Here is a 25,051-nt window from a genome sequence, read left to right as displayed (position 1 = left end):
TGCAGTAACTAATCTATTAAATAAAAATGAACTGAAACAGGGAAGACAACAGCTTCATGGTTTAAGTTTCAGCCAAAAGATTTATTTTTCAAAAATAAATCTCAAATATTGAACATATTTACAATTTTACTGTTAAATTTCACATTTTTGTGCAAACATTTAAAAGACATTAAAAAGTCATTTTATTTCAGCAAATTGTTAACCGTTAAGTCAAATGTTCTGATTAGAGCTTAGACGTAAATCTCTTAAGTTTTTCCTTTACCCATTTGTTTCCATGATAAAGACAGTTTACTTGTTTTCATTCTTATATTTGTTTTTATCTTATTTTAGGAAACAGCTGCAGAAACATGAACTCAGAAGTTTTCCCTTCCAGAATTTAATAGCATCAGATTACTTCTGTTGAGCGTTGTGGTAGATTAAAGGATTAATCCTATTTATTGAAGCAAAAAAATAATAGTTTGAATATCTAGAATGCAGAAACTTGCATCCCTCTTCCTACCATCAGGAACAACTTCAGGGTTTATAAAAAGACTTCTGGGGTTTCCTGCATCCTGGAGGTCCTGAACGTCACACAATAACATCTATTGTGTTGCTCTCCCACAGTCTGATGCTGAAAAAACAGATGCTGGCTTCCTCAGTCTGCCTGGAGACGTTAGTGTTGGACCAGAGCCTTTAACGGGTCGTGCTCTCTACGATCAAACGCTGCTTTTGTATGTGAGGCTGTAAATCTGCAGCAAAGTCCGGTCAGAAGAGCTGAAGATGAAGAGTATTCCTCAAACAGATGCAGAATCTCTGCATCAGTTTGAGATGCAGCTGCAGGAAGAATATGTGTGATTGGAAAAGCACAGATGATAGATGAATGTGATGAAGAATTTTATCTAAAAATTTGTACGCGCTTTATTTCTTTCAGGGTTACGTGATGCCAGAGTCTAAATCTGGGAAAAGGCAGACATATTAACGCCACAGAGGGGTCCCAGCTGGGATTTGAATCACTTTGAGGTGACGGTGCTAACCACTGCACCACCGCAGCTCAATTTTTTTTCCTTCAACTTTGCCGGTTGATGGTAAATAAACTTAATACATGAACTTTATTTTTTTGAATAGAGAGAGCGAATCTATTTCTTTTTTTGGTCGCCAGACATAAATTATTGGGTTTCCTTGTCAAGTGAGGCTTTTTGTTAACCACGCCCACATTCCTAATATGTTCATATTGTTTTGTTCAGCTGGAGTCGTCTATCGCATTTTCACGAGCCACAGGGGAACGCCCCTTTAGCCAGCCCGCCACACTCACGCCGTTCAAAATCCACAAGTTTTAATCAACATTTTTTCTAAAGAATCCTCCCAAAGAGGCTGGAGGTGGGAGGAGCTAAGAGGTGATGGATTGAATTCCCCTTGGAGGAGATTAAATTTGTAGATGTTAAAAGGGGAGTTTTTTTATTTTTTTATTCAAGTTTGCGGCCTCTTGAGGTCAAATTCAACAAAACTTTTGGCATTTGCACCTTGGTTATTTTAAAGAACCCTGACCTCTTATATGGAGTCAAACAGGATCCAAAGCTTTTCAGCAAAATAAGTTATGGATAAAAAAATAAATAAAACAAGAAGGGGAAAGATAAAAAAAAAAAAAAAAAAAAAAAAAAAAAAAAAGAGTCCAGCTTAAGTCCAGAGAAGAGGGGGATTAAAAAGTCTCTCCTATGGAGACATTTTATCTGTCGGTTCATCGTTCTCTAGAAAGAATGATGGAAAACAAAGGGAAAACAAAAACAACAGCAACAACATGCAGTAAAATGTCGATCTGGAGATTCATCTGCTGTTCTTTCCTCAAACCTGAGGCTCTTCAGAGGATGAGAAGCTGTAGGAAACGCCACTGCTTTGGCCTCCAATCAGAAACTTCCTGCAGACTCCGGCTCCTGGCTTTGGGTGTCGACAAGCGCACAATGTTTTGGTAGTGGAACGTCTCGGAGGAAGGATGTTTTACTGGGGAAGCTGGCCTCCTCATCTTCCCTGCAGGGGAAACTGAAGCTCGGTTATTCCAGACAACAGAATGGGAGAACAATGGCCGAGTGTCACTGATGACGTGGAGCCACTGAAAAACAGATCAGCGTCAAAAACAAGCAGGTAAATCCCAAAGTTCTGCTTCTTCAAGGATCAGCAAACGTTGAGAACGTTTTAATAAAAGACTCAATCTCTAGAACTGGATTTCTGCGGCTACTCTAGAAATAAAAGAAAAACCAAAAACTGTTCAGATCCTGATCATGTGATGTTGGTAGGAGGAGCAAGCCTTTGCGCTGGTGAACTTCATTCGAGTTACCACCAAGACCGGCAGTCACTGATTGGCTTGTCCCCTTTGTGGACCATGGAGAAATTTCAGGTCGTTGGCTGAACTGTGTTTCAGAAGTTTCTAAAACAGAAAAGACGAAGAACAAGAACCTGTGATGAGGATCAAACCTAACTGCACCAGGAGAAGGTCTTTATGGAGGGAATGTGTGAAAGTGGGCAATACTACAAGCTCTGACCAGGTAAACATTACCTGCTCGGTGTTAAGCTGTTTTGAAGAGCAACATCTCCACACAGAAACACCCCCCTCTGTATAAAGAGAAACACTGCAAAGAAAAGGCTTCAGATAATACAGACTGTTTGAATTAGATATAATCTAAATTTAGATGCATATAATTAAAAATAAAGGTAGTCTTTTTGTTTTTTGTGTGAAATGTGTTTATAATACCAACACAAACGCTACGTTCACACTAGAGGGCTGCATTGGGATCGGGTCCCGCCGGGTCCCGCGGGACCCAACCCAAATCTCGCGGGATTGGGCGGTTTGAATTGTGCTGCGGGCGGGAGCGGGCGGCAAAAAATAAACCCCGCGGGATCAGTGCTGCCATGAATATCTCATGAATATATATTAGCAGACTACGTTAGGCTGAGCGGCTGTTGGATTCTTATGTACTGAAGCTCCGTGAAGGCATCAGGTAGAGACGCCCAATGGCCTCTGTCATCTAACCTGTTGTTGGGGGTGCGCCCCGCCCCGCCTCTTACTAAGAGCGCGCTTCAGGCCGTCTGTCTGCGCGCGCACACAAGCACACTTTTAACAGAACAGGATTTGTGAAAATATATTTAATATTTAAGTTGCACATTACACAAGAGGAATGCATCAAAAGATGAGGCTGGAGGAGGACATGAATCTCTTTAATAATATCAATAAAAATACGTGTTTTTTTTCCTGCGGGACGGGGGACGATACAAAATCAATGCATCTCTATTACTGTGCGGGACTAAATTCTCTGAGTTTTGCGGGTGCGGGCGGGAGTGGACATACATATTGCGGGAGCGGGCGGGAGTGTAACGCATACGTTGCGGGAGCGGGCGGGATTGGTCAAAAATTCAGCGGGCGGGAGCGGGATGAAGAAAATAGTCCCGCGCAGGGCTCTAGTTCACACCACAGACAAAACAGCAGCAGTGGCCAGAAGAGGGAGACAAAGAGTCAGGGGTAAAAACAAAACTGCATCTGCAAACAGGTTTACAATTTCACTCCTTTCACTTACTTCCAACGACACCCCACTTTGACTTTTTACAAACGCTAATTTACTGACTACTATGCATCTGTGCAATGACACTATTATGCTGCGCTCATTGCAACTCATTCTATTTTGTTCATTCGCATTTAATATTTGTTTCTGTACATATTTGACATCACCTTACATCACCCAGTAAAATATACAATTCTAGGGTTTTTTAAGTATGTTACACTAAACAGCTAACCTTTTCATAAGTTTGTCACGGACTGCTTAGTTGAGGGTCAAAATGTTCAACGCAATGAAAATGCTCAACGCAATGAAAACGCCCAATGTAATCAAAAGGCCCAAGGCAATGAAAAAGTTCAACACAATGACAATGAAACTGTTCAAGGCAACGAAAATGCCCAACTCAATGTAAATGCCCAACACAATGAAGTTGTCCAACGCAATAAAAATGTGCTCAACGCAATGAAGTTGTCCAACGCAATGAAAATGCCCACCGCAATGAAAATACCCAACACAATGACAATGCTCAACTCAATGAAAATGTGCTAAAAGCAATGAAAATGCCCAACGTAATCAAAATGCTCACCGCAATGAAGTTGTCCAACACAATGGAAATGCCCAACGCAATGATAATGCCCAACACAATGAAGTTGCCCAACGCAATGAAAAAGCCGAACGCAATCAAAATGCTCACCGCAATGAAGTTGTCCAACGCAATGGAAATGCCCAACGCAATGAAATGAAACTGTTCAACCCAATGAAACTGTTCAACGCAATGTAAATGCCCAAAACAATGAAAATGCCCAACGCAATGAAAATGTGCTCACCGTAATGAAGTTGTCCAACACAATGAAAAAGCCCAACGCAATGAAGTTGTCCAACGCAATGGAAATGCTCAACGCAATCAAAATGCTCACCGCAATGAAGTTGTCCAACGCAATGAAGTTGTCCAACGCAATGAAAATGCCCACCGCAATGAAAATACCCAACGCAATGACAATGCTCAACTCAATGAAAATGTGCTAAAAGCAATGAAAATGCCCAACGTAATCAAAATGCTCACCGCAATGAAGTTGTCCAACACAATGGAAATGCCCAACGCAATGATAATGCCCAACGCAATGAAGTTGCCCAACACAATGAAAAAGCCCAACGCAATAAATTTGTCCAACGCAATGAAAATGTGCTCACCGCAATGAAGTTGTCCAACGCAATGGAAATGCCCAACGCAATCAAAATGCTCACCGCAATGAAGTTGTCCAACGCAATGGAAATGCCCAACTCAATGAAAATGCCCAACGAATGAAACGAATGAAACTGTCCGACGCAATGAAACTGTCCAACGCAATGAAAATACCCAACGCAATGAAAATACCCAACGCAATGAAAATGCTCAACTCAATGAAAATGCGCTCAACGCAATGAAAATACCCAACGCAATGAAAATGCTCAACTCAATGAAAATGTGCTCAAAGCAATGAAAATGCCCAACGTAATCAAAATGCTCACCGCAATGAAGTTGTCCAACGTAATGGAAATGCCCAACACAATGATAATGCCCAACGCAATGAAGTTGTCCAACGCAATATAAATGTGCCCACCGCGATGAAAATACCCACCGCAATGAAAATGCCCGACGCAATGAAAATGCCCGACGCAATGAAGTTGTCCAACGCAATCAAAATGCTCACCGCAATGAAGTTGTCCAACGCAATGGAAATTCCCAACGCAATGAAAATGCCCAACGCAATGAAATGAAAATGCCCAACGCAATGAAATGAAACTGTTCAACGCAATGAAATGAAACTGTCCAACGCAATGAAACTGTCCAACACAATGAAACTGTCCAACACAATGAAACTGTCCAACAATGAAACTGTCCAACGCAATGTAAATGCCCAACGCAATGTAAATGCCCAACGCAATGAAGTTGTTCAACGCAATAAAAATGTGCTCAACGCAATGAAGTTGTCCAACGCAATGAAAAAGCCCAACGCAATGAAAATGCTCAACTCAATGAAAATGTGCTCAAAGCAATGAAAATGCCCAACGTAATCAAAATGCTCACCGCAATGAAGTTGTCCAACGCAATGGAAATGCCCAACGCAATGATAATGCCCAACGCAATGAAGTTGTCAAACGCAATAAAAATGTGCCCACCGCAATGAAAATACCCAACGCAATGAAAATGCCCGACGCAATGAAACTGTCCAACGCAATGAAGTTGTCCAACGCAATAAAAATGTGCTCAACGCAATGAAGTTGTCCAACGCAATGAAAATGCCCACCGCAATGAAAATACCCAACACAATGACAATGCTCAACTCAATGAAAATGTGCTAAAAGCAATGAAAATGCCCAACGTAATCAAAATGCCCAACGCAATGATAATGCCAAACGCAATGAAGTTGCCCAACGCAATGAAAAAGCCGAACGCAATCAAAATGCTCACCGCAATGAAGTTGTCCAACGCAATGGAAATGCCCAACGCAATGAAAATGCCCAACGCAATGAAATGAAACTGTTCAACCCAATGAAACTGTTCAACGCAATGAAACTGTCCAACACAATGAAGTTGTCCAACGCAATGAAGTTGTCCAACGCAATGTAAATGCCCAACGCAATAAATTTGTCCAACGCAATGAAAATGTGCTCACCGTAATGAAGTTGTCCAACACAATGAAAAAGCCCAACGCAATGAAAATACCCAACGCAATGAAAATACCCAACGCAATGAAAATGTGCTCAACGCAATGAAAATACCCAACGCAATGAAAATGCTCAACTCAATGAAAATGTGCTCAAAGCAATGAAAATGCCCAACGTAATCAAAATGCTCACCGCAATGAAGTTGTCCAACACAATAAAAATGCCCAACACAATGAAAAAGCCCAACGCAATAAATTTGTCCAACGCAATGAAAATGTGCTCACCGTAATGAAGTTGTCCAACACAATGAAAAAGCCCAACGCAATGAAAATACCCAACGCAATGAAAATACCCAACGCAATGAAAATGTGCTCAACGCAATGAAAATACCCAACGCAATAAATTTGTCCAACGCAATGAAAATGTGCTCACCGCAATGAAGTTGTCCAACACAATGGAAATGCCCAACGCAATGATAATGCCCAACGCAATGAAAAAGCCCAACGCAATGAAGTTGTCCAACGCAATGGAAATGCTCAACGCAATCAAAATGCTCACCGCAATGAAGTTGTCCAACGCAATGGAAATGCCCAACTCAATGAAAATGCCCAACGAATGAAACGAATGAAACTGTCCGACGCAATGAAACTGTCCAACGCAATGAAAATACCCAACGCAATGAAAATACCCAACGCAATGAAAATGTGCTCAACGCAATGAAAATACCCAACGCAATGAAAATGCTCAACTCAATGAAAATGTGCTCAAAGCAATGAAAATGCCCAACGTAATCAAAATGCTCACCGCAATGAAGTTGTCCAACGTAATGGAAATGCCCAACACAATGATAATGCCCAACGCAATGAAAATACCCAACGCAATGAAAATACCCAACGCAATGAAAATGTGCCCACCGCGATGAAAATACCCACCGCAATGAAAATGCCCGACGCAATGAAAATGCCCAACGCAATGAAAATGCCCGACGCAATGAAAATGCCCGACGCAATGAAAATGCCCGACGCAATGAAAATGAAACTGTTCAACGCAATGAAATGAAACTGTTCAACGCAATGAAACTGTCTAACACAATGAAACTGTCCAACACAATGAAGTTGTCCAACGCAATGTAAATGCCCAACGCAATGTAAATGCCCAACGCAATGTAAATGCCCAACGCAATGTAAATGCCCAACGCAATGTAAATGCCCAACGCAATGACGTTGTTCAACGCAATGAAGTTGTCCAACGCAATGAAAAAGCCCAACGCAATGAAAATGCCCAACGCAATGAAAATACCCAACGCAATGTAAATGCCCAACGCAATGTAAATGCCCAACGCAATGAAAATGTTCAACGCAATGAAAATGCTCAACTCAATGAAGTTGCCCAACGCAATGGAAATGCCCAACGCAATGAAATGAAACTGTTCAACGCAATGAAATGAAACTGTTCAACGCAATGAAATGAAACTGTTCAACGCAATGAAATGAAAATGCTCAACGCAATGAAAACGCCCAATGTAATCAAAATGCCCAAGGCAATGAAAAAGTTCAACACAATGACAATGAAACTGTCCAACGCAATGAAGTTGTCCAACGCAATGAAGTTGTCCAACGCAATGAAGTTGTCCAACGCAATTTACATGCCCAACGCAATAAAAATGTGCTCAATGCAATGAAAACGCCCAATGTAATCAAAATGCCCAAGGCAATGAAAAAGTTCAACACAATGACAATGAAACTTTCCAACGCAATGAAGTTGTCCAACGCAATGAAGTTGTCCAACGCAATGTAAATGCCCAACATAATGTAAATGCCCAACGCAATAAAAATGTGCTCAACGCAATGAAGTTGTCCAACGCAATGAAAAAGCCCAACGCAATGAAAATACCCAACGCAATGTAAATGCCCAACGCAATGTAAATGCCCAACGCAATGAAAATGCCCAACGCAATGTAAATGCCCAACGCAATGAAGTTGTCCAACGCAATGGAAATGCCCAACGCAATGAAATGAAACTGTTCAACGCAATGAAATGAAACTGTTCAACGCAATGAAATGAAACTGTTCAACGCAATGAAATGAAACTGTTCAACGCAATGAAATGAAACTGTTCAACGCAATGTAATGAAACTGTTCAACGCAATGAAATGAAACTGTTCAACGCAATGAAATGAAACTGTTCAACGCAATGAAATGAAACTGTCCAACGCAATGAAACTGTCCAACACAATGAAACTGTCCAACAATGAAACTGTCCAACGCAATGTAAATGCCCAACGCAATGTAAATGCCCAACGCAATGAAGTTGTCCAACGCAATGAAGTTGTCCAACGCAATGAAGTTGTCCAACGCAATGAAGTTGTCCAACACAATGTAAATGCCCAACGCAATGTAAATGCCCAACGCAATGTAAATGCCCAACGCAATGAAGTTGTTCAACGCAATAAAAATGTGCTCAACGCAATGAAGTTGTCCAACGCAATGAAGTTGTCCAACGCAATGAAAATGCTCAACTCAATGAAAATGTGCCCAACGCAATGTAAATGCCCAACGCAATGTAAATGCCCAACGCAATGACGTTGTCCAACGCAATGAAAAAGCCCAACGCAATGAAAATGCCCAACGCAATGAAAATACCCAATGCAATGAAAATGCTCAACTCAATGAAAATGTGCTCAACGCAATGAAAACGCCCAATGTAATCAAAATGCCCAAGGCAATGAAAAAGTTCAACACAATGACAATGAAACTGTCCAACGCAATGAAGTTGTCCAACGCAATGAAGTTGTCCAACGCAATGAAGTTGTCCATTGCAATGAAGTTGTCCAACGCAATTTACATGCCCAACGCAATAAAAATGTGCTCAATGCAATGAAAACGCCCAATGTAATCAAAATGCCCAAGGCAATGAAAAAGTTCAACACAATGACAATGAAACTTTCCAACGCAATGAAGTTGTCCAACGCAATGAAGTTGTCCAACGCAATGTAAATGCCCAACGCAATGTAAATGGACAACGCAATGAAAATGTTCAACGCAATGAAAATGCTCAACTCAATGAAGTTGCCCAACGCAATGGAAATGCCCAACTCAATGAAATGAAACTGCTCAACGCAATGAAATGAAACTGTTCAACGCAATGAAATGAAACTGTTCAACGCAATGAAATGAAACTGTTCAACGCAATGTAATGAAACTGTTCAACGCAATGAAATGAAACTGTTCAACGCAATGAAATGAAACTGTTCAACGCAATGAAATGAAACTGTTCAACGCAATGAAATGAAACTGTTCAACGCAATGAAATGAAACTGTCCAACGCAATGAAACTGTCCAACACAATGAAACTGTCCAACAATGAAACTGTCCAACGCAATGTAAATGCCCAACGCAATGTAAATGCCCAACGCAATGTAAATGCCCAACGCAATGAAGTTGTCCAACGCAATGAAGTTGTCCAACGCAATGAAGTTGTCCAACACAATGGAAATGCCCAACGCAATGTAAATGCCCAACGCAATGAAACTGTCCAACGCAATGAAGTTGTCCAACGCAATAAAAATGTGCTCAACGCAATGAAGTTGTCCAACGCAATGAAAATGCCCACCGCAATGAAAATACCCAACACAATGACAATGCTCAACTCAATGAAAATGTGCTAAAAGCAATGAAAATGCCCAACGTAATCAAAATGCTCACCGCAATGAAGTTGTCCAACACAATGGAAATGCCCAACGCAATGATAATGCCCAACGCAATGAAGTTGCCCAACACAATGAAAAAGCCCTACGCAATAAATTTGTCCAACGCAATGAAAATGTGCTCACCGCAATGAAGTTGTCCAACACAATGGAAATGCCCAACGCAATGATAATGCCCAACGCAATGAAAAAGCCCAACGCAATGAAGTTGTCCAACGCAATGGAAATGCTCAACGCAATCAAAATGCTCACCGCAATGAAGTTGTCCAACGCAATGGAAATGCCCAACTCAATGAAAATGCCCAACGAATGAAACGAATGAAACTGTCCGACGCAATGAAACTGTCCAACGCAATGAAAATACCCAACGCAATGAAAATACCCAACGCATTGAAAATGCTCAACTCAATGAAAATGTGCTCAACGCAATGAAAATACCCAACGCAATGAAAATGCTCAACTCAATGAAAATGTGCTCAAAGCAATGAAAATGCCCAACGTAATCAAAATGCTCACCGCAATGAAGTTGTCCAACGTAATGGAAATGCCCAACACAATGATAATGCCCAACGCAATGAAGTTGTCCAACGCAATATAAATGTGCCCACCGCGATGAAAATACCCACCGCAATGAAAATGCCCGACGCAATGAAAATGCCCGACGCAATGAAAATGTGCCCAACGCAATGAAGTTGTCCAACGCAATCAAAATGCTCACCGCAATGAAGTTGTCCAACGCAATCAAAATGCTCACCGCAATGAAGTTGTCCAACGCAATGGAAATTCCCAACGCAATGAAAATGCCCAACGCAATGAAATGAAACTGTTCAACGCAATGAAATGAAACTGTTCAACGCAATGAAACTGTCCAACACAATGAAACTGTCCAACACAATGAAGTCGTCCAACGCAATGTAAATGCCCAACGCAATGTAAATGCCCAACGCAATGAAAATACCCAATGCAATGAAAATGCTCAACTCAATGAAAATGTGCTCAACGCAATGAAAACGCCCAATGTAATCAAAATGCCCAAGGCAATGAAAAAGTTCAACACAATGACAATGAAACTGTCCAACGCAATGAAGTTGTCCAACGCAATGAAGTTGTCCAACGCAATGAAGTTGTCCATTGCAATGAAGTTGTCCAACGCAATTTACATGCCCAACGCAATAAAAATGTGCTCAACGCAATGAAAACGCCCAATGTAATCAAAATGCCCAAGGCAATGAAAAAGTTCAACACAATGACAATGAAACTTTCCAACGCAATAAAAATGTGCTCAACGCAATGAAGTTGTCCAACGCAATGAAAAAGCCCAACGCAATGAAAATACCCAACGCAATGAAAATGCTCAACTCAATGAAAATGTGTCCAACGCAATGTAAATGCCCAACGCAATGAAAATGTTCAACGCAATGAAAATGCTCAACTCAATGAAAATGCTCAACGCAATGAAATGAAACTGTTCAACGCAATGAAATGAAACTGTTCAACGCAATGAAATGAAACTGTTCAACGCAATGAAATGAAACTGTTCAACGCAATGAAATGAAACTGTTCAACGCAATGAAATGAAACTGTTCAACGCAATGAAATGAAACTGTTCAACGCAATGAAATGAAACTGTCCAACGCAATGAAACTGTCCAACACAATGAAACTGTCCAACAATGAAACTGTCCAACGCAATGTAAATGCCCAACGCAATGTAAATGCCCAACGCAATGAAGTTGTACAACGCAATGAAGTTGTCCAACACAATGGAAATGCCCAACGCAATGTAAATGCCCAACGCAATGTAAATGCCCAACGCAATGAAGTTGTCCAAAGCAATAAAAATGTGCTCAACGCAATGAAGTTGTCCAACGCAATGAAAAAGCCCAACGCAATGAAAATGCTCAACTCAATGAAAATGTGCTCAAAGCAATGAAAATGCCCAACGTAATCAAAATGCTCACCGCAATGAAGTTGTCCAACGCAATGGAAATGCCCAACGCAATGATAATGCCCAACGCAATGAAAATGCCCAACGCAATGAAAATACCCAATGCAATGAAAATGCTCAACTCAATGAAAATGTGCTCAACGCAATGAAAACGCCCAATGTAATCAAAATGCCCAAGGCAATGAAAAAGTTCAACACAATGACAATGAAACTGTCCAACGCAATGAAGTTGTCCAACGCAATGAAGTTGTCCAACGCAATGAAGTTGTCCATTGCAATGAAGTTGTCCAACGCAATTTACATGCCCAACGCAATAAAAATGTGCTCAATGCAATGAAAACGCCCAATGTAATCAAAATGCCCAAGGCAATGAAAAAGTTCAACACAATGACAATGAAACTTTCCAACGCAATGAAGTTGTCCAACGCAATGAAGTTGTCCAACGCAATGTAAATGCCCAACGCAATGTAAATGGACAACGCAATGAAAATGTTCAACGCAATGAAAATGCTCAACTCAATGAAGTTGCCCAACGCAATGGAAATGCCCAACTCAATGAAATGAAACTGCTCAACGCAATGAAATGAAACTGTTCAACGCAATGAAATGAAACTGTTCAACGCAATGAAATGAAACTGTTCAACGCAATGTAATGAAACTGTTCAACGCAATGAAATGAAACTGTTCAACGCAATGAAATGAAACTGTTCAACGCAATGAAATGAAACTGTCCAACGCAATGAAACTGTCCAACACAATGAAACTGTCCAACAATGAAACTGTCCAACGCAATGTAAATGCCCAACGCAATGTAAATGCCCAACGCAATGTAAATGCCCAACGCAATGAAGTTGTCCAACGCAATGAAGTTGTCCAACGCAATGAAGTTGTCCAACACAATGGAAATGCCCAACGCAATGTAAATGCCCAACGCAATGAAACTGTCCAACGCAATGAAGTTGTCCAACGCAATAAAAATGTGCTCAACGCAATGAAGTTGTCCAACGCAATGAAAATGCCCACCGCAATGAAAATACCCAACACAATGACAATGCTCAACTCAATGAAAATGTGCTAAAAGCAATGAAAATACCCAACGTAATCAAAATGCTCACCGCAATGAAGTTGTCCAACACAATGGAAATGCCCAACGCAATGATAATGCCCAACGCAATGAAGTTGCCCAACACAATGAAAAAGCCCTACGCAATAAATTTGTCCAACGCAATGAAAATGTGCTCACCGCAATGAAGTTGTCCAACACAATGGAAATGCCCAACGCAATGATAATGCCCAACGCAATGAAAAAGCCCAACGCAATGAAGTTGTCCAACGCAATGGAAATGCTCAACGCAATCAAAATGCTCACCGCAATGAAGTTGTCCAACGCAATGGAAATGCCCAACTCAATGAAAATGCCCAACGAATGAAACGAATGAAACTGTCCGACGCAATGAAACTGTCCAACGCAATGAAAATACCCAACGCAATGAAAATACCCAACGCATTGAAAAAGCCCAACGCAATGAAAATGCCCAACGCAATGAAAATACCCAATGCAATGAAAATGCTCAACTCAATGAAAATGTGCTCAACGCAATGAAAACGCCCAATGTAATCAAAATGCCCAAGGCAATGAAAAAGTTCAACACAATGACAATGAAACTGTCCAACGCAATGAAGTTGTCCAACGCAATGTAGTTGTCCAACGCAATGAAGTTGTCCATTGCAATGAAGTTGTCCAACGCAATTTACATGCCCAACGCAATAAAAATGTGCTCAATGCAATGAAAACGCCCAATGTAATCAAAATGCCCAAGGCAATGAAAAAGTTCAACACAATGACAATGAAACTTTCCAACGCAATGAAGTTGTCCAACGCAATGAAGTTGTCCAACGCAATGTAAATGCCCAACGCAATGTAAATGGACAACGCAATGAAAATGTTCAACGCAATGAAAATGCTCAACTCAATGAAGTTGCCCAACGCAATGGAAATGCCCAACTCAATGAAATGAAACTGCTCAACGCAATGAAATGAAACTGTTCAACGCAATGAAATGAAACTGTTCAACGCAATGAAATGAAACTGTTCAACGCAATGTAATGAAACTGTTCAACGCAATGAAATGAAACTGTTCAACGCAATGAAATGAAACTGTTCAACGCAATGAAATGAAACTGTTCAACGCAATGAAATGAAACTGTTCAACGCAATGAAATGAAACTGTCCAACGCAATGAAACTGTCCAACACAATGAAACTGTCCAACAATGAAACTGTCCAACGCAATGTAAATGCCCAACGCAATGTAAATGCCCAACGCAATGTAAATGCCCAACGCAATGAAGTTGTCCAACGCAATGAAGTTGTCCAACGCAATGAAGTTGTCCAACACAATGGAAATGCCCAACGCAATGTAAATGCCCAACGCAATGAAACTGTCCAACGCAATGAAGTTGTCCAACGCAATAAAAATGTGCTCAACGCAATGAAGTTGTCCAACGCAATGAAAATGCCCACCGCAATGAAAATACCCAACACAATGACAATGCTCAACTCAATGAAAATGTGCTAAAAGCAATGAAAATGCCCAACGTAATCAAAATGCTCACCGCAATGAAGTTGTCCAACACAATGGAAATGCCCAACGCAATGATAATGCCCAACGCAATGAAGTTGCCCAACACAATGAAAAAGCCCTACGCAATAAATTTGTCCAACGCAATGAAAATGTGCTCACCGCAATGAAGTTGTCCAACACAATGGAAATGCCCAACGCAATGATAATGCCCAACGCAATGAAAAAGCCCAACGCAATGAAGTTGTCCAACGCAATGGAAATGCTCAACGCAATCAAAATGCTCACCGCAATGAAGTTGTCCAACGCAATGGAAATGCCCAACTCAATGAAAATGCCCAACGAATGAAACGAATGAAACTGTCCGACGCAATGAAACTGTCCAACGCAATGAAAATACCCAACGCAATGAAAATACCCAACGCATTGAAAATGCTCAACTCAATGAAAATGTGCTCAACGCAATGAAAATACCCAACGCAATGAAAATGCTCAACTCAATGAAAATGTGCTCAAAGCAATGAAAATGCCCAACGTAATCAAAATGCTCACCGCAATGAAGTTGTCCAACGTAATGGAAATGCCCAACACAATGATAATGCCCAACGCAATGAAGTTGTCCAACGCAATATAAATGTGCCCACCGCGATGAAAATACCCACCGCAATGAAAATGCCCGACGCAATGAAAATGCCCGACGCAATGAAAATGTGCCCAACGCAATGAAGTTGTCCAACGCAATCAAAATGCTCACCGCAATGAAGTTGTCCAACGCAATCAAAATGCTCACCGCAATGAAGTTGTCCAACGCAATGAAACTGTCCAACACAATGAAACTGTCCAACACAATGAAGTCGTCCAACGCAATGTAAATGCCCAACGCAATGTAAATGCCCAACGCAATGAAAATACCCAATGCAATGAAAATGCTCAACTCAATGAAAATGTGCTCAACGCAATGAAAACGCCCAATGTAATCAAAATGCCCAAGGCAATGAAAAAGTTCAACACAATGACAATGAAACTGTCCAACGCAATGAAGTTGTCCAACGCAATGAAGTTGTCCAACGCAATGAAGTTGTCCATTGCAATGAAGTTGTCCAACGCAATTTACATGCCCAACGCAATAAAAATGTGCTCAACGCAATGAAAACGCCCAATGTAATCAAAATGCCCAAGGCAATGAAAAAGTTCAACACAATGACAATGAAACTTTCCAACGCAATAAAAATGTGCTCAACGCAATGAAGTTGTCCAACGCAATGAAAAAGCCCAACGCAATGAAAATACCCAACGCAATGAAAATGCTCAACTCAATGAAAATGTGTCCAACGCAATGTAAATGCCCAACGCAATGAAAATGTTCAACGCAATGAAAATGCTCAACTCAATGAAAATGCTCAACGCAATGAAATGAAACTGTTCAACGCAATGAAATGAAACTGTTCAACGCAATGAAATGAAACTGTTCAACGCAATGAAATGAAACTGTTCAACGCAATGAAATGAAACTGTTCAACGCAATGAAATGAAACTGTTCAACGCAATGAAATGAAACTGTCCAACGCAATGAAACTGTCCAACACAATGAAACTGTCCAACAATGAAACTGTCCAACGCAATGTAAATGCCCAACGCAATGTAAATGCCCAACGCAATGAAGTTGTACAACGCAATGAAGTTGTCCAACACAATGGAAATGCCCAACGCAATGTAAATGCCCAACGCAATGTAAATGCCCAACGCAATGAAGTTGTCCAAAGCAATAAAAATGTGCTCAACGCAATGAAGTTGTCCAACGCAATGAAAAAGCCCAACGCAATGAAAATGCTCAACTCAATGAAAATGTGCTCAAAGCAATGAAAATGCCCAACGTAATCAAAATGCTCACCGCAATGAAGTTGTCCAACGCAATGGAAATGCCCAACGCAATGATAATGCCCAACGCAATGAAGTTGTCCAACGCAATAAAAATGTGCCCACCGCAATGAAAATACCCAACGCAATGAAAATGCCCGACGCAATGAAACTGTCCAACGCAATGAAGTTGTCCAATGCAATGAAATGAAACTGTTCAACGCAATGAAATGAAACTGTCCAACGCAATGAAATGAAACTGTCCAACGCAAAGAAAAATGAAACTGTCCAACACAATGAAACTGTCCAACACAATGAAGTTGTCCAACGCAAAAAAAATGTGTTCAACGCAATGAAAATGCCCACCGCAATGAAAATGCTCAACTCAATGAAGTTTTCCAACACAATGAAAAAGCCCAACCCAATGGAAATGCCCAACGCAATGAAATGAAACTGTCCAACGCAATGAAACTGTCCAACGCAATGAAACTGTCCAACGCAATGAAACTGTCCAACGCAATGAAGTTGTACAACGCAAGGAAGTTGTACAACGCAATAAAAATGTGCCCAACGCAATGAAGTTGTCCAACGCAATGAAAAAGCCCAATGCAATGAAAATGCTCAACTCAATGAAAATGTGTCCAACGCAATGTAAATGCCCAACGCAATGAAAATGTTCAACGCAATGAAAATGCTCAACTCAATGAAAATGCTCAACGCAATGGAAATGCCCAACGCAATGAAAATGCCCAACGCAATGAAATGAAACTGTTCAACGCAATGAAATGAAACTGTTCAACGCAATGTAATGAAACTGTTCAACGCAACGCAATGAAACTGTCCAACACAATGAAACTGTCCAACGCAATGTAAATGCCCAACGCAATGTAAATGCCCAACGCAATGTAAATGCCCAACGCAATGTAAATGCCCAACGCAATGAAGTTGTACAACGCAATGAAGTTGTCCAACACAATGGAAATGCCCAACGCAATGTAAATGCCCAACGCAATGTAAATGCCCAACGCAATGAAGTTGTCCAAAGCAATAAAAATGTGCTCAACGCAATGAAGTTGTCCAACGCAATGAAAAAGCCCAACGCAATGAAAATGCTCAACTCAATGAAAATGTGCTCAAAGCAATGAAAATGCCCAACGTAATCAAAATGCTCACCGCAATGAAGTTGTCCAACGCAATGGAAATGCCCAACGCAATGATAATGCCCAACGCAATGAAGTTGTCCAACGCAATAAAAATGTGCCCACCGCAATGAAAATACCCAACGCAATGAAAATGCCCGACGCAATGAAACTGTCCAACGCAATGAAGTTGTCCAATGCAATGAAATGAAACTGTTCAACGCAATGAAATGAAACTGTCCAACGCAATGAAATGAAACTGTCCAACGCAAAGAAAAATGAAACTGTCCAACACAATGAAACTGTCCAACACAATGAAGTTGTCCAACGCAAAAAAAATGTGTTCAACGCAATGAAAATGCCCACCGCAATGAAAATGCTCAACTCAATGAAGTTGTCCAACACAATGAAAAAGCCCAACCCAATGGAAATGCCCAACGCAATGATAATGCCCAACACAATGAAGTTTTCCAACGCAATAAAAATGTGCCCACCGCAATGAAAATACCCAACGCAATGAAAATGCCCGACGCAATGAAGTTGTCCAACACAATGAAAAAGCCCAACGCAATAAAAATGTGCTCAACGCAATGAAATGAAACTGTCCAACGCAATGAAACTGTCCAACGCAATGAAACTGTCCAACGCAATGAAACTGTCCAACGCAATGAAGTTGTACAACGCAAGGAAGTTGTACAACGCAATAAAAATGTGCCCAACGCAATGAAGTTGTCCAACGCAATGAAAAAGCCCAATGCAATGAAAATGCTCAACTCAATGAAAATGTGCTCAAAGCAATGTAAATGCCCAACGTAATCAAAATGCTCACCGCAATGAAGTTGTCCAACGCAATGGAAATGCCCAACGCAATGATAATGCCCAACACAATGAAGTTTTCCAACGCAATAAAAATGTGCCCACCGCAATGAAAATACCCAACGCAATGAAAATGCCCGACGCAATGAAGTTGTCCAACGCAATGTAAATGCCCAACGCAATAAAAATGTGCTCAACGCAATGAAGTTGTCCAACGCAATGAAAAAGCCCAACGCAATGAAAATGCTCAACTCAATAAAAATGTGCTCAACGCAATGAAGTTGTCCAACGCAATGAAAAAGCCCAACGCAATGAAAATACCCAACGCAATGAAAATGCTCAACTCAATGAAAATGTGCTCAACGCAATGAAAACGCCCAATGTAATCAAAATGCCCATGGCAATGAAAAAGTTCAACAAAATGACAATGAAACTGTTCAAGGCAACGAAAATGCCCAACGCAATGTAAATGCCCAACACAATGAAGTTGTCCATCGCAATAAAAATGTGCTCAACACAATGAAGTTGTCCAACGCAATGAAAATGCCTAATGCAATGAAGTTGCCCAACGCAATGAAAAGGCCCAACGCAATGAAGTTGTCCAATGCAATGGAAATGCTCAACGCAATCAAAATGCTCACCGCAATGACAAAGCCCAACGCAATGAAAATGCCCAACGCAATGAAAATGCCCAACGCAATGAAAATGCCCAACGCAATGAAAATGCCCAACGCAATGAAGTTGTCCAAGGCAATGAAAAAGCCCAACGCAATTTAGTTGCCCAACCCAATGAAGTTGCCCAACGCAGTGAAGTTGTCCAACGCAATGAAGTTGTCCAACGCAATGAAGTTGTCCAACGCAATGGAAATGCCCAACGCAATGAAGTTGTCCAGCGCAATGAAAAAGCCCAACTCAATGAAAATGCTCAACGCAATGAAAATACCCAACGTAATGTAAATGTTCAACGCAATGAAGTTGTCCAACGCAATGAAAATGTGCTCAACGCAATAAAAATGCTCCACTTTCAAAATTTCAAATAAAAGGATCGATCACCTGCATCAATGGTGTGAAAACTAAACTACTGGTTGTTGTAATGAGTCCTTTAAGTGTGAAATATATTTATATTCATGATCAGATTCTATTTCATCCAACGGTAGAATCTGATTCTATTGAGGAACTCCATGAAAGGAGATGAGAGGAAGATGATCTGCAGGTTTAAGTTGCCCAACGTGCATCTTAAACCTTGGTTTATCCATCCTCACTGTGCCCAATGCAAACTTAGCATTTGGCACAGCATTGGGCAAACTTAGCATTGGTCACATTGGGCACACATTAACAATTCACGCTTGGCAGAAGAGAGAAAGATCGGCACTGCCGCCAGAAAAAAAAAGACATGAAGGACTTACAGGTTGAAGATCTTCCTGAGAAGGAAAAGAAATAAAAAGCCATTAGAGGTTGATCCTAAAGACTTCTGTCTTTAAGGGTTGAGGATAAAGATATTTAGTCAAAGCGCTTATGGCGCCATCATCCTACTGAAAATAGAACGGCTTCACATGAGAAATAGAAAAGAAAATAGTGTTGTAGTGGGGGGGGGGGGGGGGGTGTTAGAATTCAGACTCAATTAGGCTCTGCTTAGTTGTTTCATTCTGAACAATTTTACAACATCAATAATCCAACAGAAGAAAATAGGAACAGTGTTGCTAGATTGGGCAGTGCCCAATTGGCAAACTGCCAAGGCAAACTGCCCAATTGGGCGGTTTTGGTTCTAAAATTGCGGGTAATAATGGCTTTGGGTGGGTATGCATAATTTGGGCGGTTTTAGTTTCGGTTAGGCGTTTTTTCTTCTCATTAATATAGAATAGCGGACTATGTTAGTCTGTGTGGCTGTTGGAGTTCTATGTCCTGGAGCTCTCTGGACACACCAGGGAGAGACGCTTAATGGACAGGGCTCTGTCTTATAACCTGTTGTTGGGGGTGTGCCGCCCCGCCTTTTACAAATTGTGTTCTTTAAAGCTTGACACTGCAGCCGCGTGTGGGAGGAGCTACCAGCGAATGTGTGATCGCTACATGGAGCATGTACATGTATATCAATGCATGGTAGACACGGAAAATGTGGAGAGATCGGGTTTATTATTTTAAAGAGTTCTACTAGGATTATTAATCCAAGACAAAAGAGCCATTCATAGCATCCACGCAATACGATCCATTTCAAATGTCTATTTTATTATTTGCTCCTAAATCCCTTAGATTTGAATAAACAAATCCTCAGAAATGCGATTTTAGGCTTAGGTAAGCAACATCATACAAACGCTACAGGAACATGCTAGAAACACATCAGAGTGGAGCTTTTGGGTTTAAAACCGACACTTTATTGATAAATGTTTATCATATCTTATTTAAAGTTCACGTAACGTTCACTATGTTAGGTCTGAGATTAGGAAAACAATACAGTAAATAAGATGGTTTTTATTATAACATTTAGAGGTCAAAAATGTTTTATCTTTAATATTAGCATGGTTAATAGTTATAATTAAAGCCCCACAGTTTCCCTGTCAAGAACTTGACCTGTTGGATGGACCAAATCTGGGTTTGACACCTGCAGACACGAGGAGAACCAAACATCCACACATTTACCCCGTTTTCCAGGAACTCGCAGGCTGGATGCAGCCGCTCCGTAGCCACTGATTGCATCTCTGTATGGAATCTGTTGCTACAGAAACGTGAGTCCTTAGCAACCAGCGCCATCCCTCAGAACGACTTGGAACTGGAGACAGTTTGGTCGTCCGATTCAGGACGTTCAATGGGAAAGACGAGCAAACCGATCCGCTGGAGGAGCAGCTGAAAAAAATAAAAATTACAGGTGGGGTAGAAACCTTCTAGAGGAGATGAGATGTTCCTTTGAGTTTTTTTAATCTTTTCATTAAAAGTTGAAGGACATCGGACACTCTTGATCCCGATGTGTGGAAAACCTGATTTGATCTACAATGTCGGATGGAGCCTCATCCAACCCCGCTTGTGCTTCATCTGCCGCCAAAGACCACAGGAACCACGGCTGCAGGAACCTGGGATATCCTGGAGGCAGGAGTCCACATGAGGGTGGAGACAAGGACAATGGTTTCAGAAGAAGAAGAAAGGACGGGCAGTTTGAGACAACTTCCGCTCACTATATTCATGTTCAGGCTCACCTGCTTGTTGGCCAGAACCATCAGAGGCAGGCTGGCGCGGTGACTCAGCAGCTCGTCTAGGTGTTTCTTTGCAAGCGGGAACAGCTGAGGGTTGGAGGAGTCAACCACAAACACCAGAAGCAGGGCTTTGGACAGGTACCTCTGCCAGTACGGCCGCAGGTCCTCGTTACCTCCAACTGACAGACCACTTGTTTAAACACTTTTAAAGATGGTCTAGAACCTGACCAATCACCTTCTCCCGTCGACTCTAGACCTGAGGTCAGTGAGTCGCGGTGGGTGGAGGTGCCTCCACCCACAGACCAGCTCCGACATACTTTCCAGAAACTCGATGTGCAGGTCGTCTTTGCTGATGGAAACCGCGTTGAAGCCCTTTGTTGGGTCCGTGTCCTGATGAAAGCTGCTGCCAAGATAACATTGCCCAACTGTTCAACGCAATGAAGTTGTTCAACGCCATGAAAATGGTCAAGGAAATAAAAAATTTGCTCAGGACAATAAAAAAGCCCAACGCAATGAAGTTGTCCAAAGCAATGAAAATGTGCTCAACGCAATGAAGTCGTTCAACGCAATGAAAATGCCCAACGCAATGGAAATGCCCAACGCAATGGAAATGCCCAACGCAATGGAAATGCCCAACGCAATGGAAATGCTCAACGCAATAAAAATGCTCAACGCAATAAAAATGCTCAACGCAATAAAAATGCTCAACGCAATAAAAAATTTGCTCAAAGCAATGAAAATGTTCAGGACAATAAAAAAGCCCAACGCAATGAAGTTGTCCAACACAATGAAGTTGTTCAACGCAATGAAACGGTTCAACACCATGAAAATGGTCAACGCCATGAAAATGGTCAAGGCAATAGAAATTTGCTCAAGGCAATGAAAATGTTCAGGACAATAAAAAAGCCCAACGCAATGAAGTCGTCCAAAGCAATGAAAATGTGCTCAACGCAATGAAGTCGTTCAACGCAATGAAAATGCCCAACGCAATGAAAATGCCCAACGCAATGGAAATGCCCAACGCAATGAAAATGCCCAACGCAATGGAAATGCCCAACGCAATGGAAATGCCCAATGCAATGGAAATGCCCAACGCAATGGAAATGCTCAACGCAATGAAAATGCTCAACGCAATAAAAAATTTGCTCAAAGCAATGAAAATTTTCAGGACAATAAAAAAGCCCAACGCAATGAAGTTGTCCAACGCAATGAAAATGCTCAACGCAATAAAAATGCTCAACGCAATGAAAATGCTCAACGCAATGAAAATGCTCAACGCAATGAAAATGCTCAACGCAATAAAAAATTTGCTCAAAGCAATGAAAATGTTCAGGACAATAAAAAAGCCCAACGCAATGAAGTTGTCCAACGCAATGAAAATGCTCAACGCAATAAAAATGCTCAACGCAATGAAAATGGTCAAGGCAATAAAAAAATTTGCTCAAGGCAATGAAAATGTTCAGGACAATAAAAAAGCCCAACGCAATGAAGTTGTACAACGCAATGAAAATGCTCAACGCAATAAAAATGCTCAACGCAATGAAAATGGTCAAGGCAATAAAAAAATTTGCTCAAGGCAATGAAAATGTTCAGGACAATAAAAAAGCCCAAGGCAATGAAGTTGTCCAACACAATGAAGTTGTCCAACGCAATGGAAATGCCCAACGCAATGGAAATGCCCAACGCAATGGAAATGCCCAACGCAATGGAAATGCTCAACGCAATGAAAATGCTCAACGCAATGAAAAATTTGCTCAAAGCAATGAAAATGTTCAGGACAATAAAAAAGCCCAACGCAATGAAGTTGTCCAACGCAATGAAAATGCTCAACGCAATAAAAATGCTCAACGCCATGAGAATGCCCCATACAATGAAAATGCCCCATACAATGAAAATGCCCCATACAATGAAAATGCCCCATACAATGAAAATGCCCCATACAATGAAAATGCCCCATACAATGAAAATGCCCCATACAATGAAAATGCCCCATACAATGAAGTTGTCCAAAGCAATGAAGTTGTCCAAAGCAATGAAGTCGTTCAACGCAATGAAACTGCTCAACGCCACGAAAATGGTCAACGCCACGAAAATGGTCAACGCCACGAAAATGGTCAACGCCACGAAAATGGTCAACGCCACGAAAATGGTCAACGCCACGAAAATGGTCAACGCCACGAAAATGGTCAAGGCCACGAAAATGGTCAAGGCCACGAAAATGGTCAAGGCCATGAAAATGGTCAAGGCCATGAAAATGGTCAAGGCCATGAAAATGTTCAGGACAATAAAAAAGCCCAACGCAATGTAAATGCTCAACGCAATGAAAATGCTCAACGCAATGAAACTGTTCAAGGCAATGAAGTTGTCCGACGCAATGAAGTTGTCCGACGCAATGAAGTTGTCCGACGCAATGAAGTTGTCCGACGCAATGAAGTTGTCCGACGCAATGAAGTTGTCCGACGCAATCAAAATGCCCGACGCAATCAAAATGCCCGACGCAATCAAAATGCCCAACGCAAACAAAATGCCCAACGCAAACAAAATGCCCAACGCAATCAAAATGCCCAACGCAATCAAAATGCTCAACGCAATCAAAATGCCCAACGCAAACAAAATGCCCAACGCAATCAAAATGCCCAACGCAATCAAAATGCCCAACGCAATCAAAATGCCCAACGCAATCAAAATGCCCAACGCAATCAAAATGCTCAACGCAATCAAAATGCTCAACGCAATCAAAATGCCCAACGCAATCAAAATGCCCAACGCAATCAAAATGCTCAACGCAATCAAAATGTTCAACGCAATCAAAATGCTCCACTTTCAAAATGTCAAATGAAAGGATCGATCACGTACATCAATGGTGTGAAAACTAAACTACTGATTATTATAATGAGTCTGAGTCCTTGAAGTCTGAAATATATTTATATTAATGAACAGATTCTATTTCATCCAACGGTAGAATCCGTTTCTATTGAGGAACTCCATGAAAGGAGATGAGAGGAAGATGATCTGCAGAAGAATTATCCAACAGAAGAAAATAGGAAGCAGCTATAGCAACCCAAATCCTAAAGAAAAAAGCCAAACTGGATTTTTTAAAATTGTTAGGTTTAATAATTTAATCATTAATTAGTGGTTTTAAAAACTTATTTGAAAATATCTAAAACAAAAAAATGTTTGCCTCCACATAAAACTCAGGCCATTCAGCAACTAAACTTTCTTCTAATAGTTCTCCAATTAGGAACCTCTAAAGTTTTCCCAACAGGAGAAAACTTCCATAAAATATCAAAAGTTTAGGTGTAACCCTTGTTCTATCTTAGGCACTTTAACATTGGGAGTGGGGTCATCTAGACCCACTAGACAGTGCTCTGAACCTTTTTTCTTCAATGATTTGTGATCTTCACTGGTGTCCATGGATTACATGAAATCTTTCCACCTTTATCCACCTTTGTCATGGTAGGGAGAACACGTCAATGTAAGGGTGGGGTCATCTAAGATAGCACAAGGGTTAAACGCAGAATACTCACAAACAAACCGGATAGAGTGAACACCGATTGACCTGTAGCTCCGCATCCTGCCGACCACAGCCAATGAATAACACCTGGCTCTGATTTTAAAGCCCTCACCCCCAGGTGTTGAGATCACATGACCAG

The 25,051-nt window shown here is 41.2% G+C and overlaps 1 protein-coding gene and 1 long non-coding RNA gene across 2 annotated transcripts; both read right to left on the bottom strand.

The window, feature by feature from the left end:
• Positions 1 to 309: 309 nt before the first annotated feature.
• LOC144994938 (uncharacterized) lies at positions 310 to 25,051 on the bottom strand. The gene is made up of 2 exons (XR_013658677.1): positions 24,926 to 25,051; positions 310 to 2,001 (listed from the first exon to the last, which is right to left on the bottom strand). It is a non-coding gene; the product is annotated as an uncharacterized LOC144994938 (long non-coding RNA).
• Positions 21,109 to 23,666, bottom strand: LOC101167631 (uncharacterized). Its single transcript, XM_023959492.2, has 3 exons — positions 23,387 to 23,666; positions 21,716 to 21,823; positions 21,109 to 21,577 (listed from the first exon to the last, which is right to left on the bottom strand). Exons 1-3 carry the CDS (start codon positions 23,664 to 23,666, stop codon positions 21,237 to 21,239), a joined length of 729 nt encoding a protein of 242 aa, XP_023815260.2. The 3' UTR covers positions 21,109 to 21,236.

Source organism: Oryzias latipes, chromosome 10 (genome assembly GCF_053564925.1).
Source record: "Oryzias latipes strain Hd-rR chromosome 10, Olatipes_Hd-rR_3.1".
Lineage (NCBI taxonomy): Eukaryota > Metazoa > Chordata > Actinopteri > Beloniformes > Adrianichthyidae > Oryzias > Oryzias latipes.
The sequence above is the reverse complement of the archived record's forward strand: the minus strand, read 5'-3'. Positions and strand labels throughout refer to the sequence as shown.

What these genes read in the sequence shown, in the direction of transcription:
- LOC101167631 (XM_023959492.2), bottom strand. Translation starts at nt 23,666, where the DNA reads ATGGCCTTGACCATTTTCATGGCCTTGACCATTTTCATGGCCTTGACC. An exon ending in GGACAACTTCATTGTATGGG is followed by an intron (nt 21,824 to 23,386) that starts GCATTTTCATTG and finishes TGCGTTGAACAG; the next exon opens with TTGGGCAATGTTATCTTGGC. An exon ending in GCACATCGAGTTTCTGGAAA is followed by an intron (nt 21,578 to 21,715) that starts GTATGTCGGAGC and finishes GTGGTCTGTCAG; the next exon opens with TTGGAGGTAACGAGGACCTG.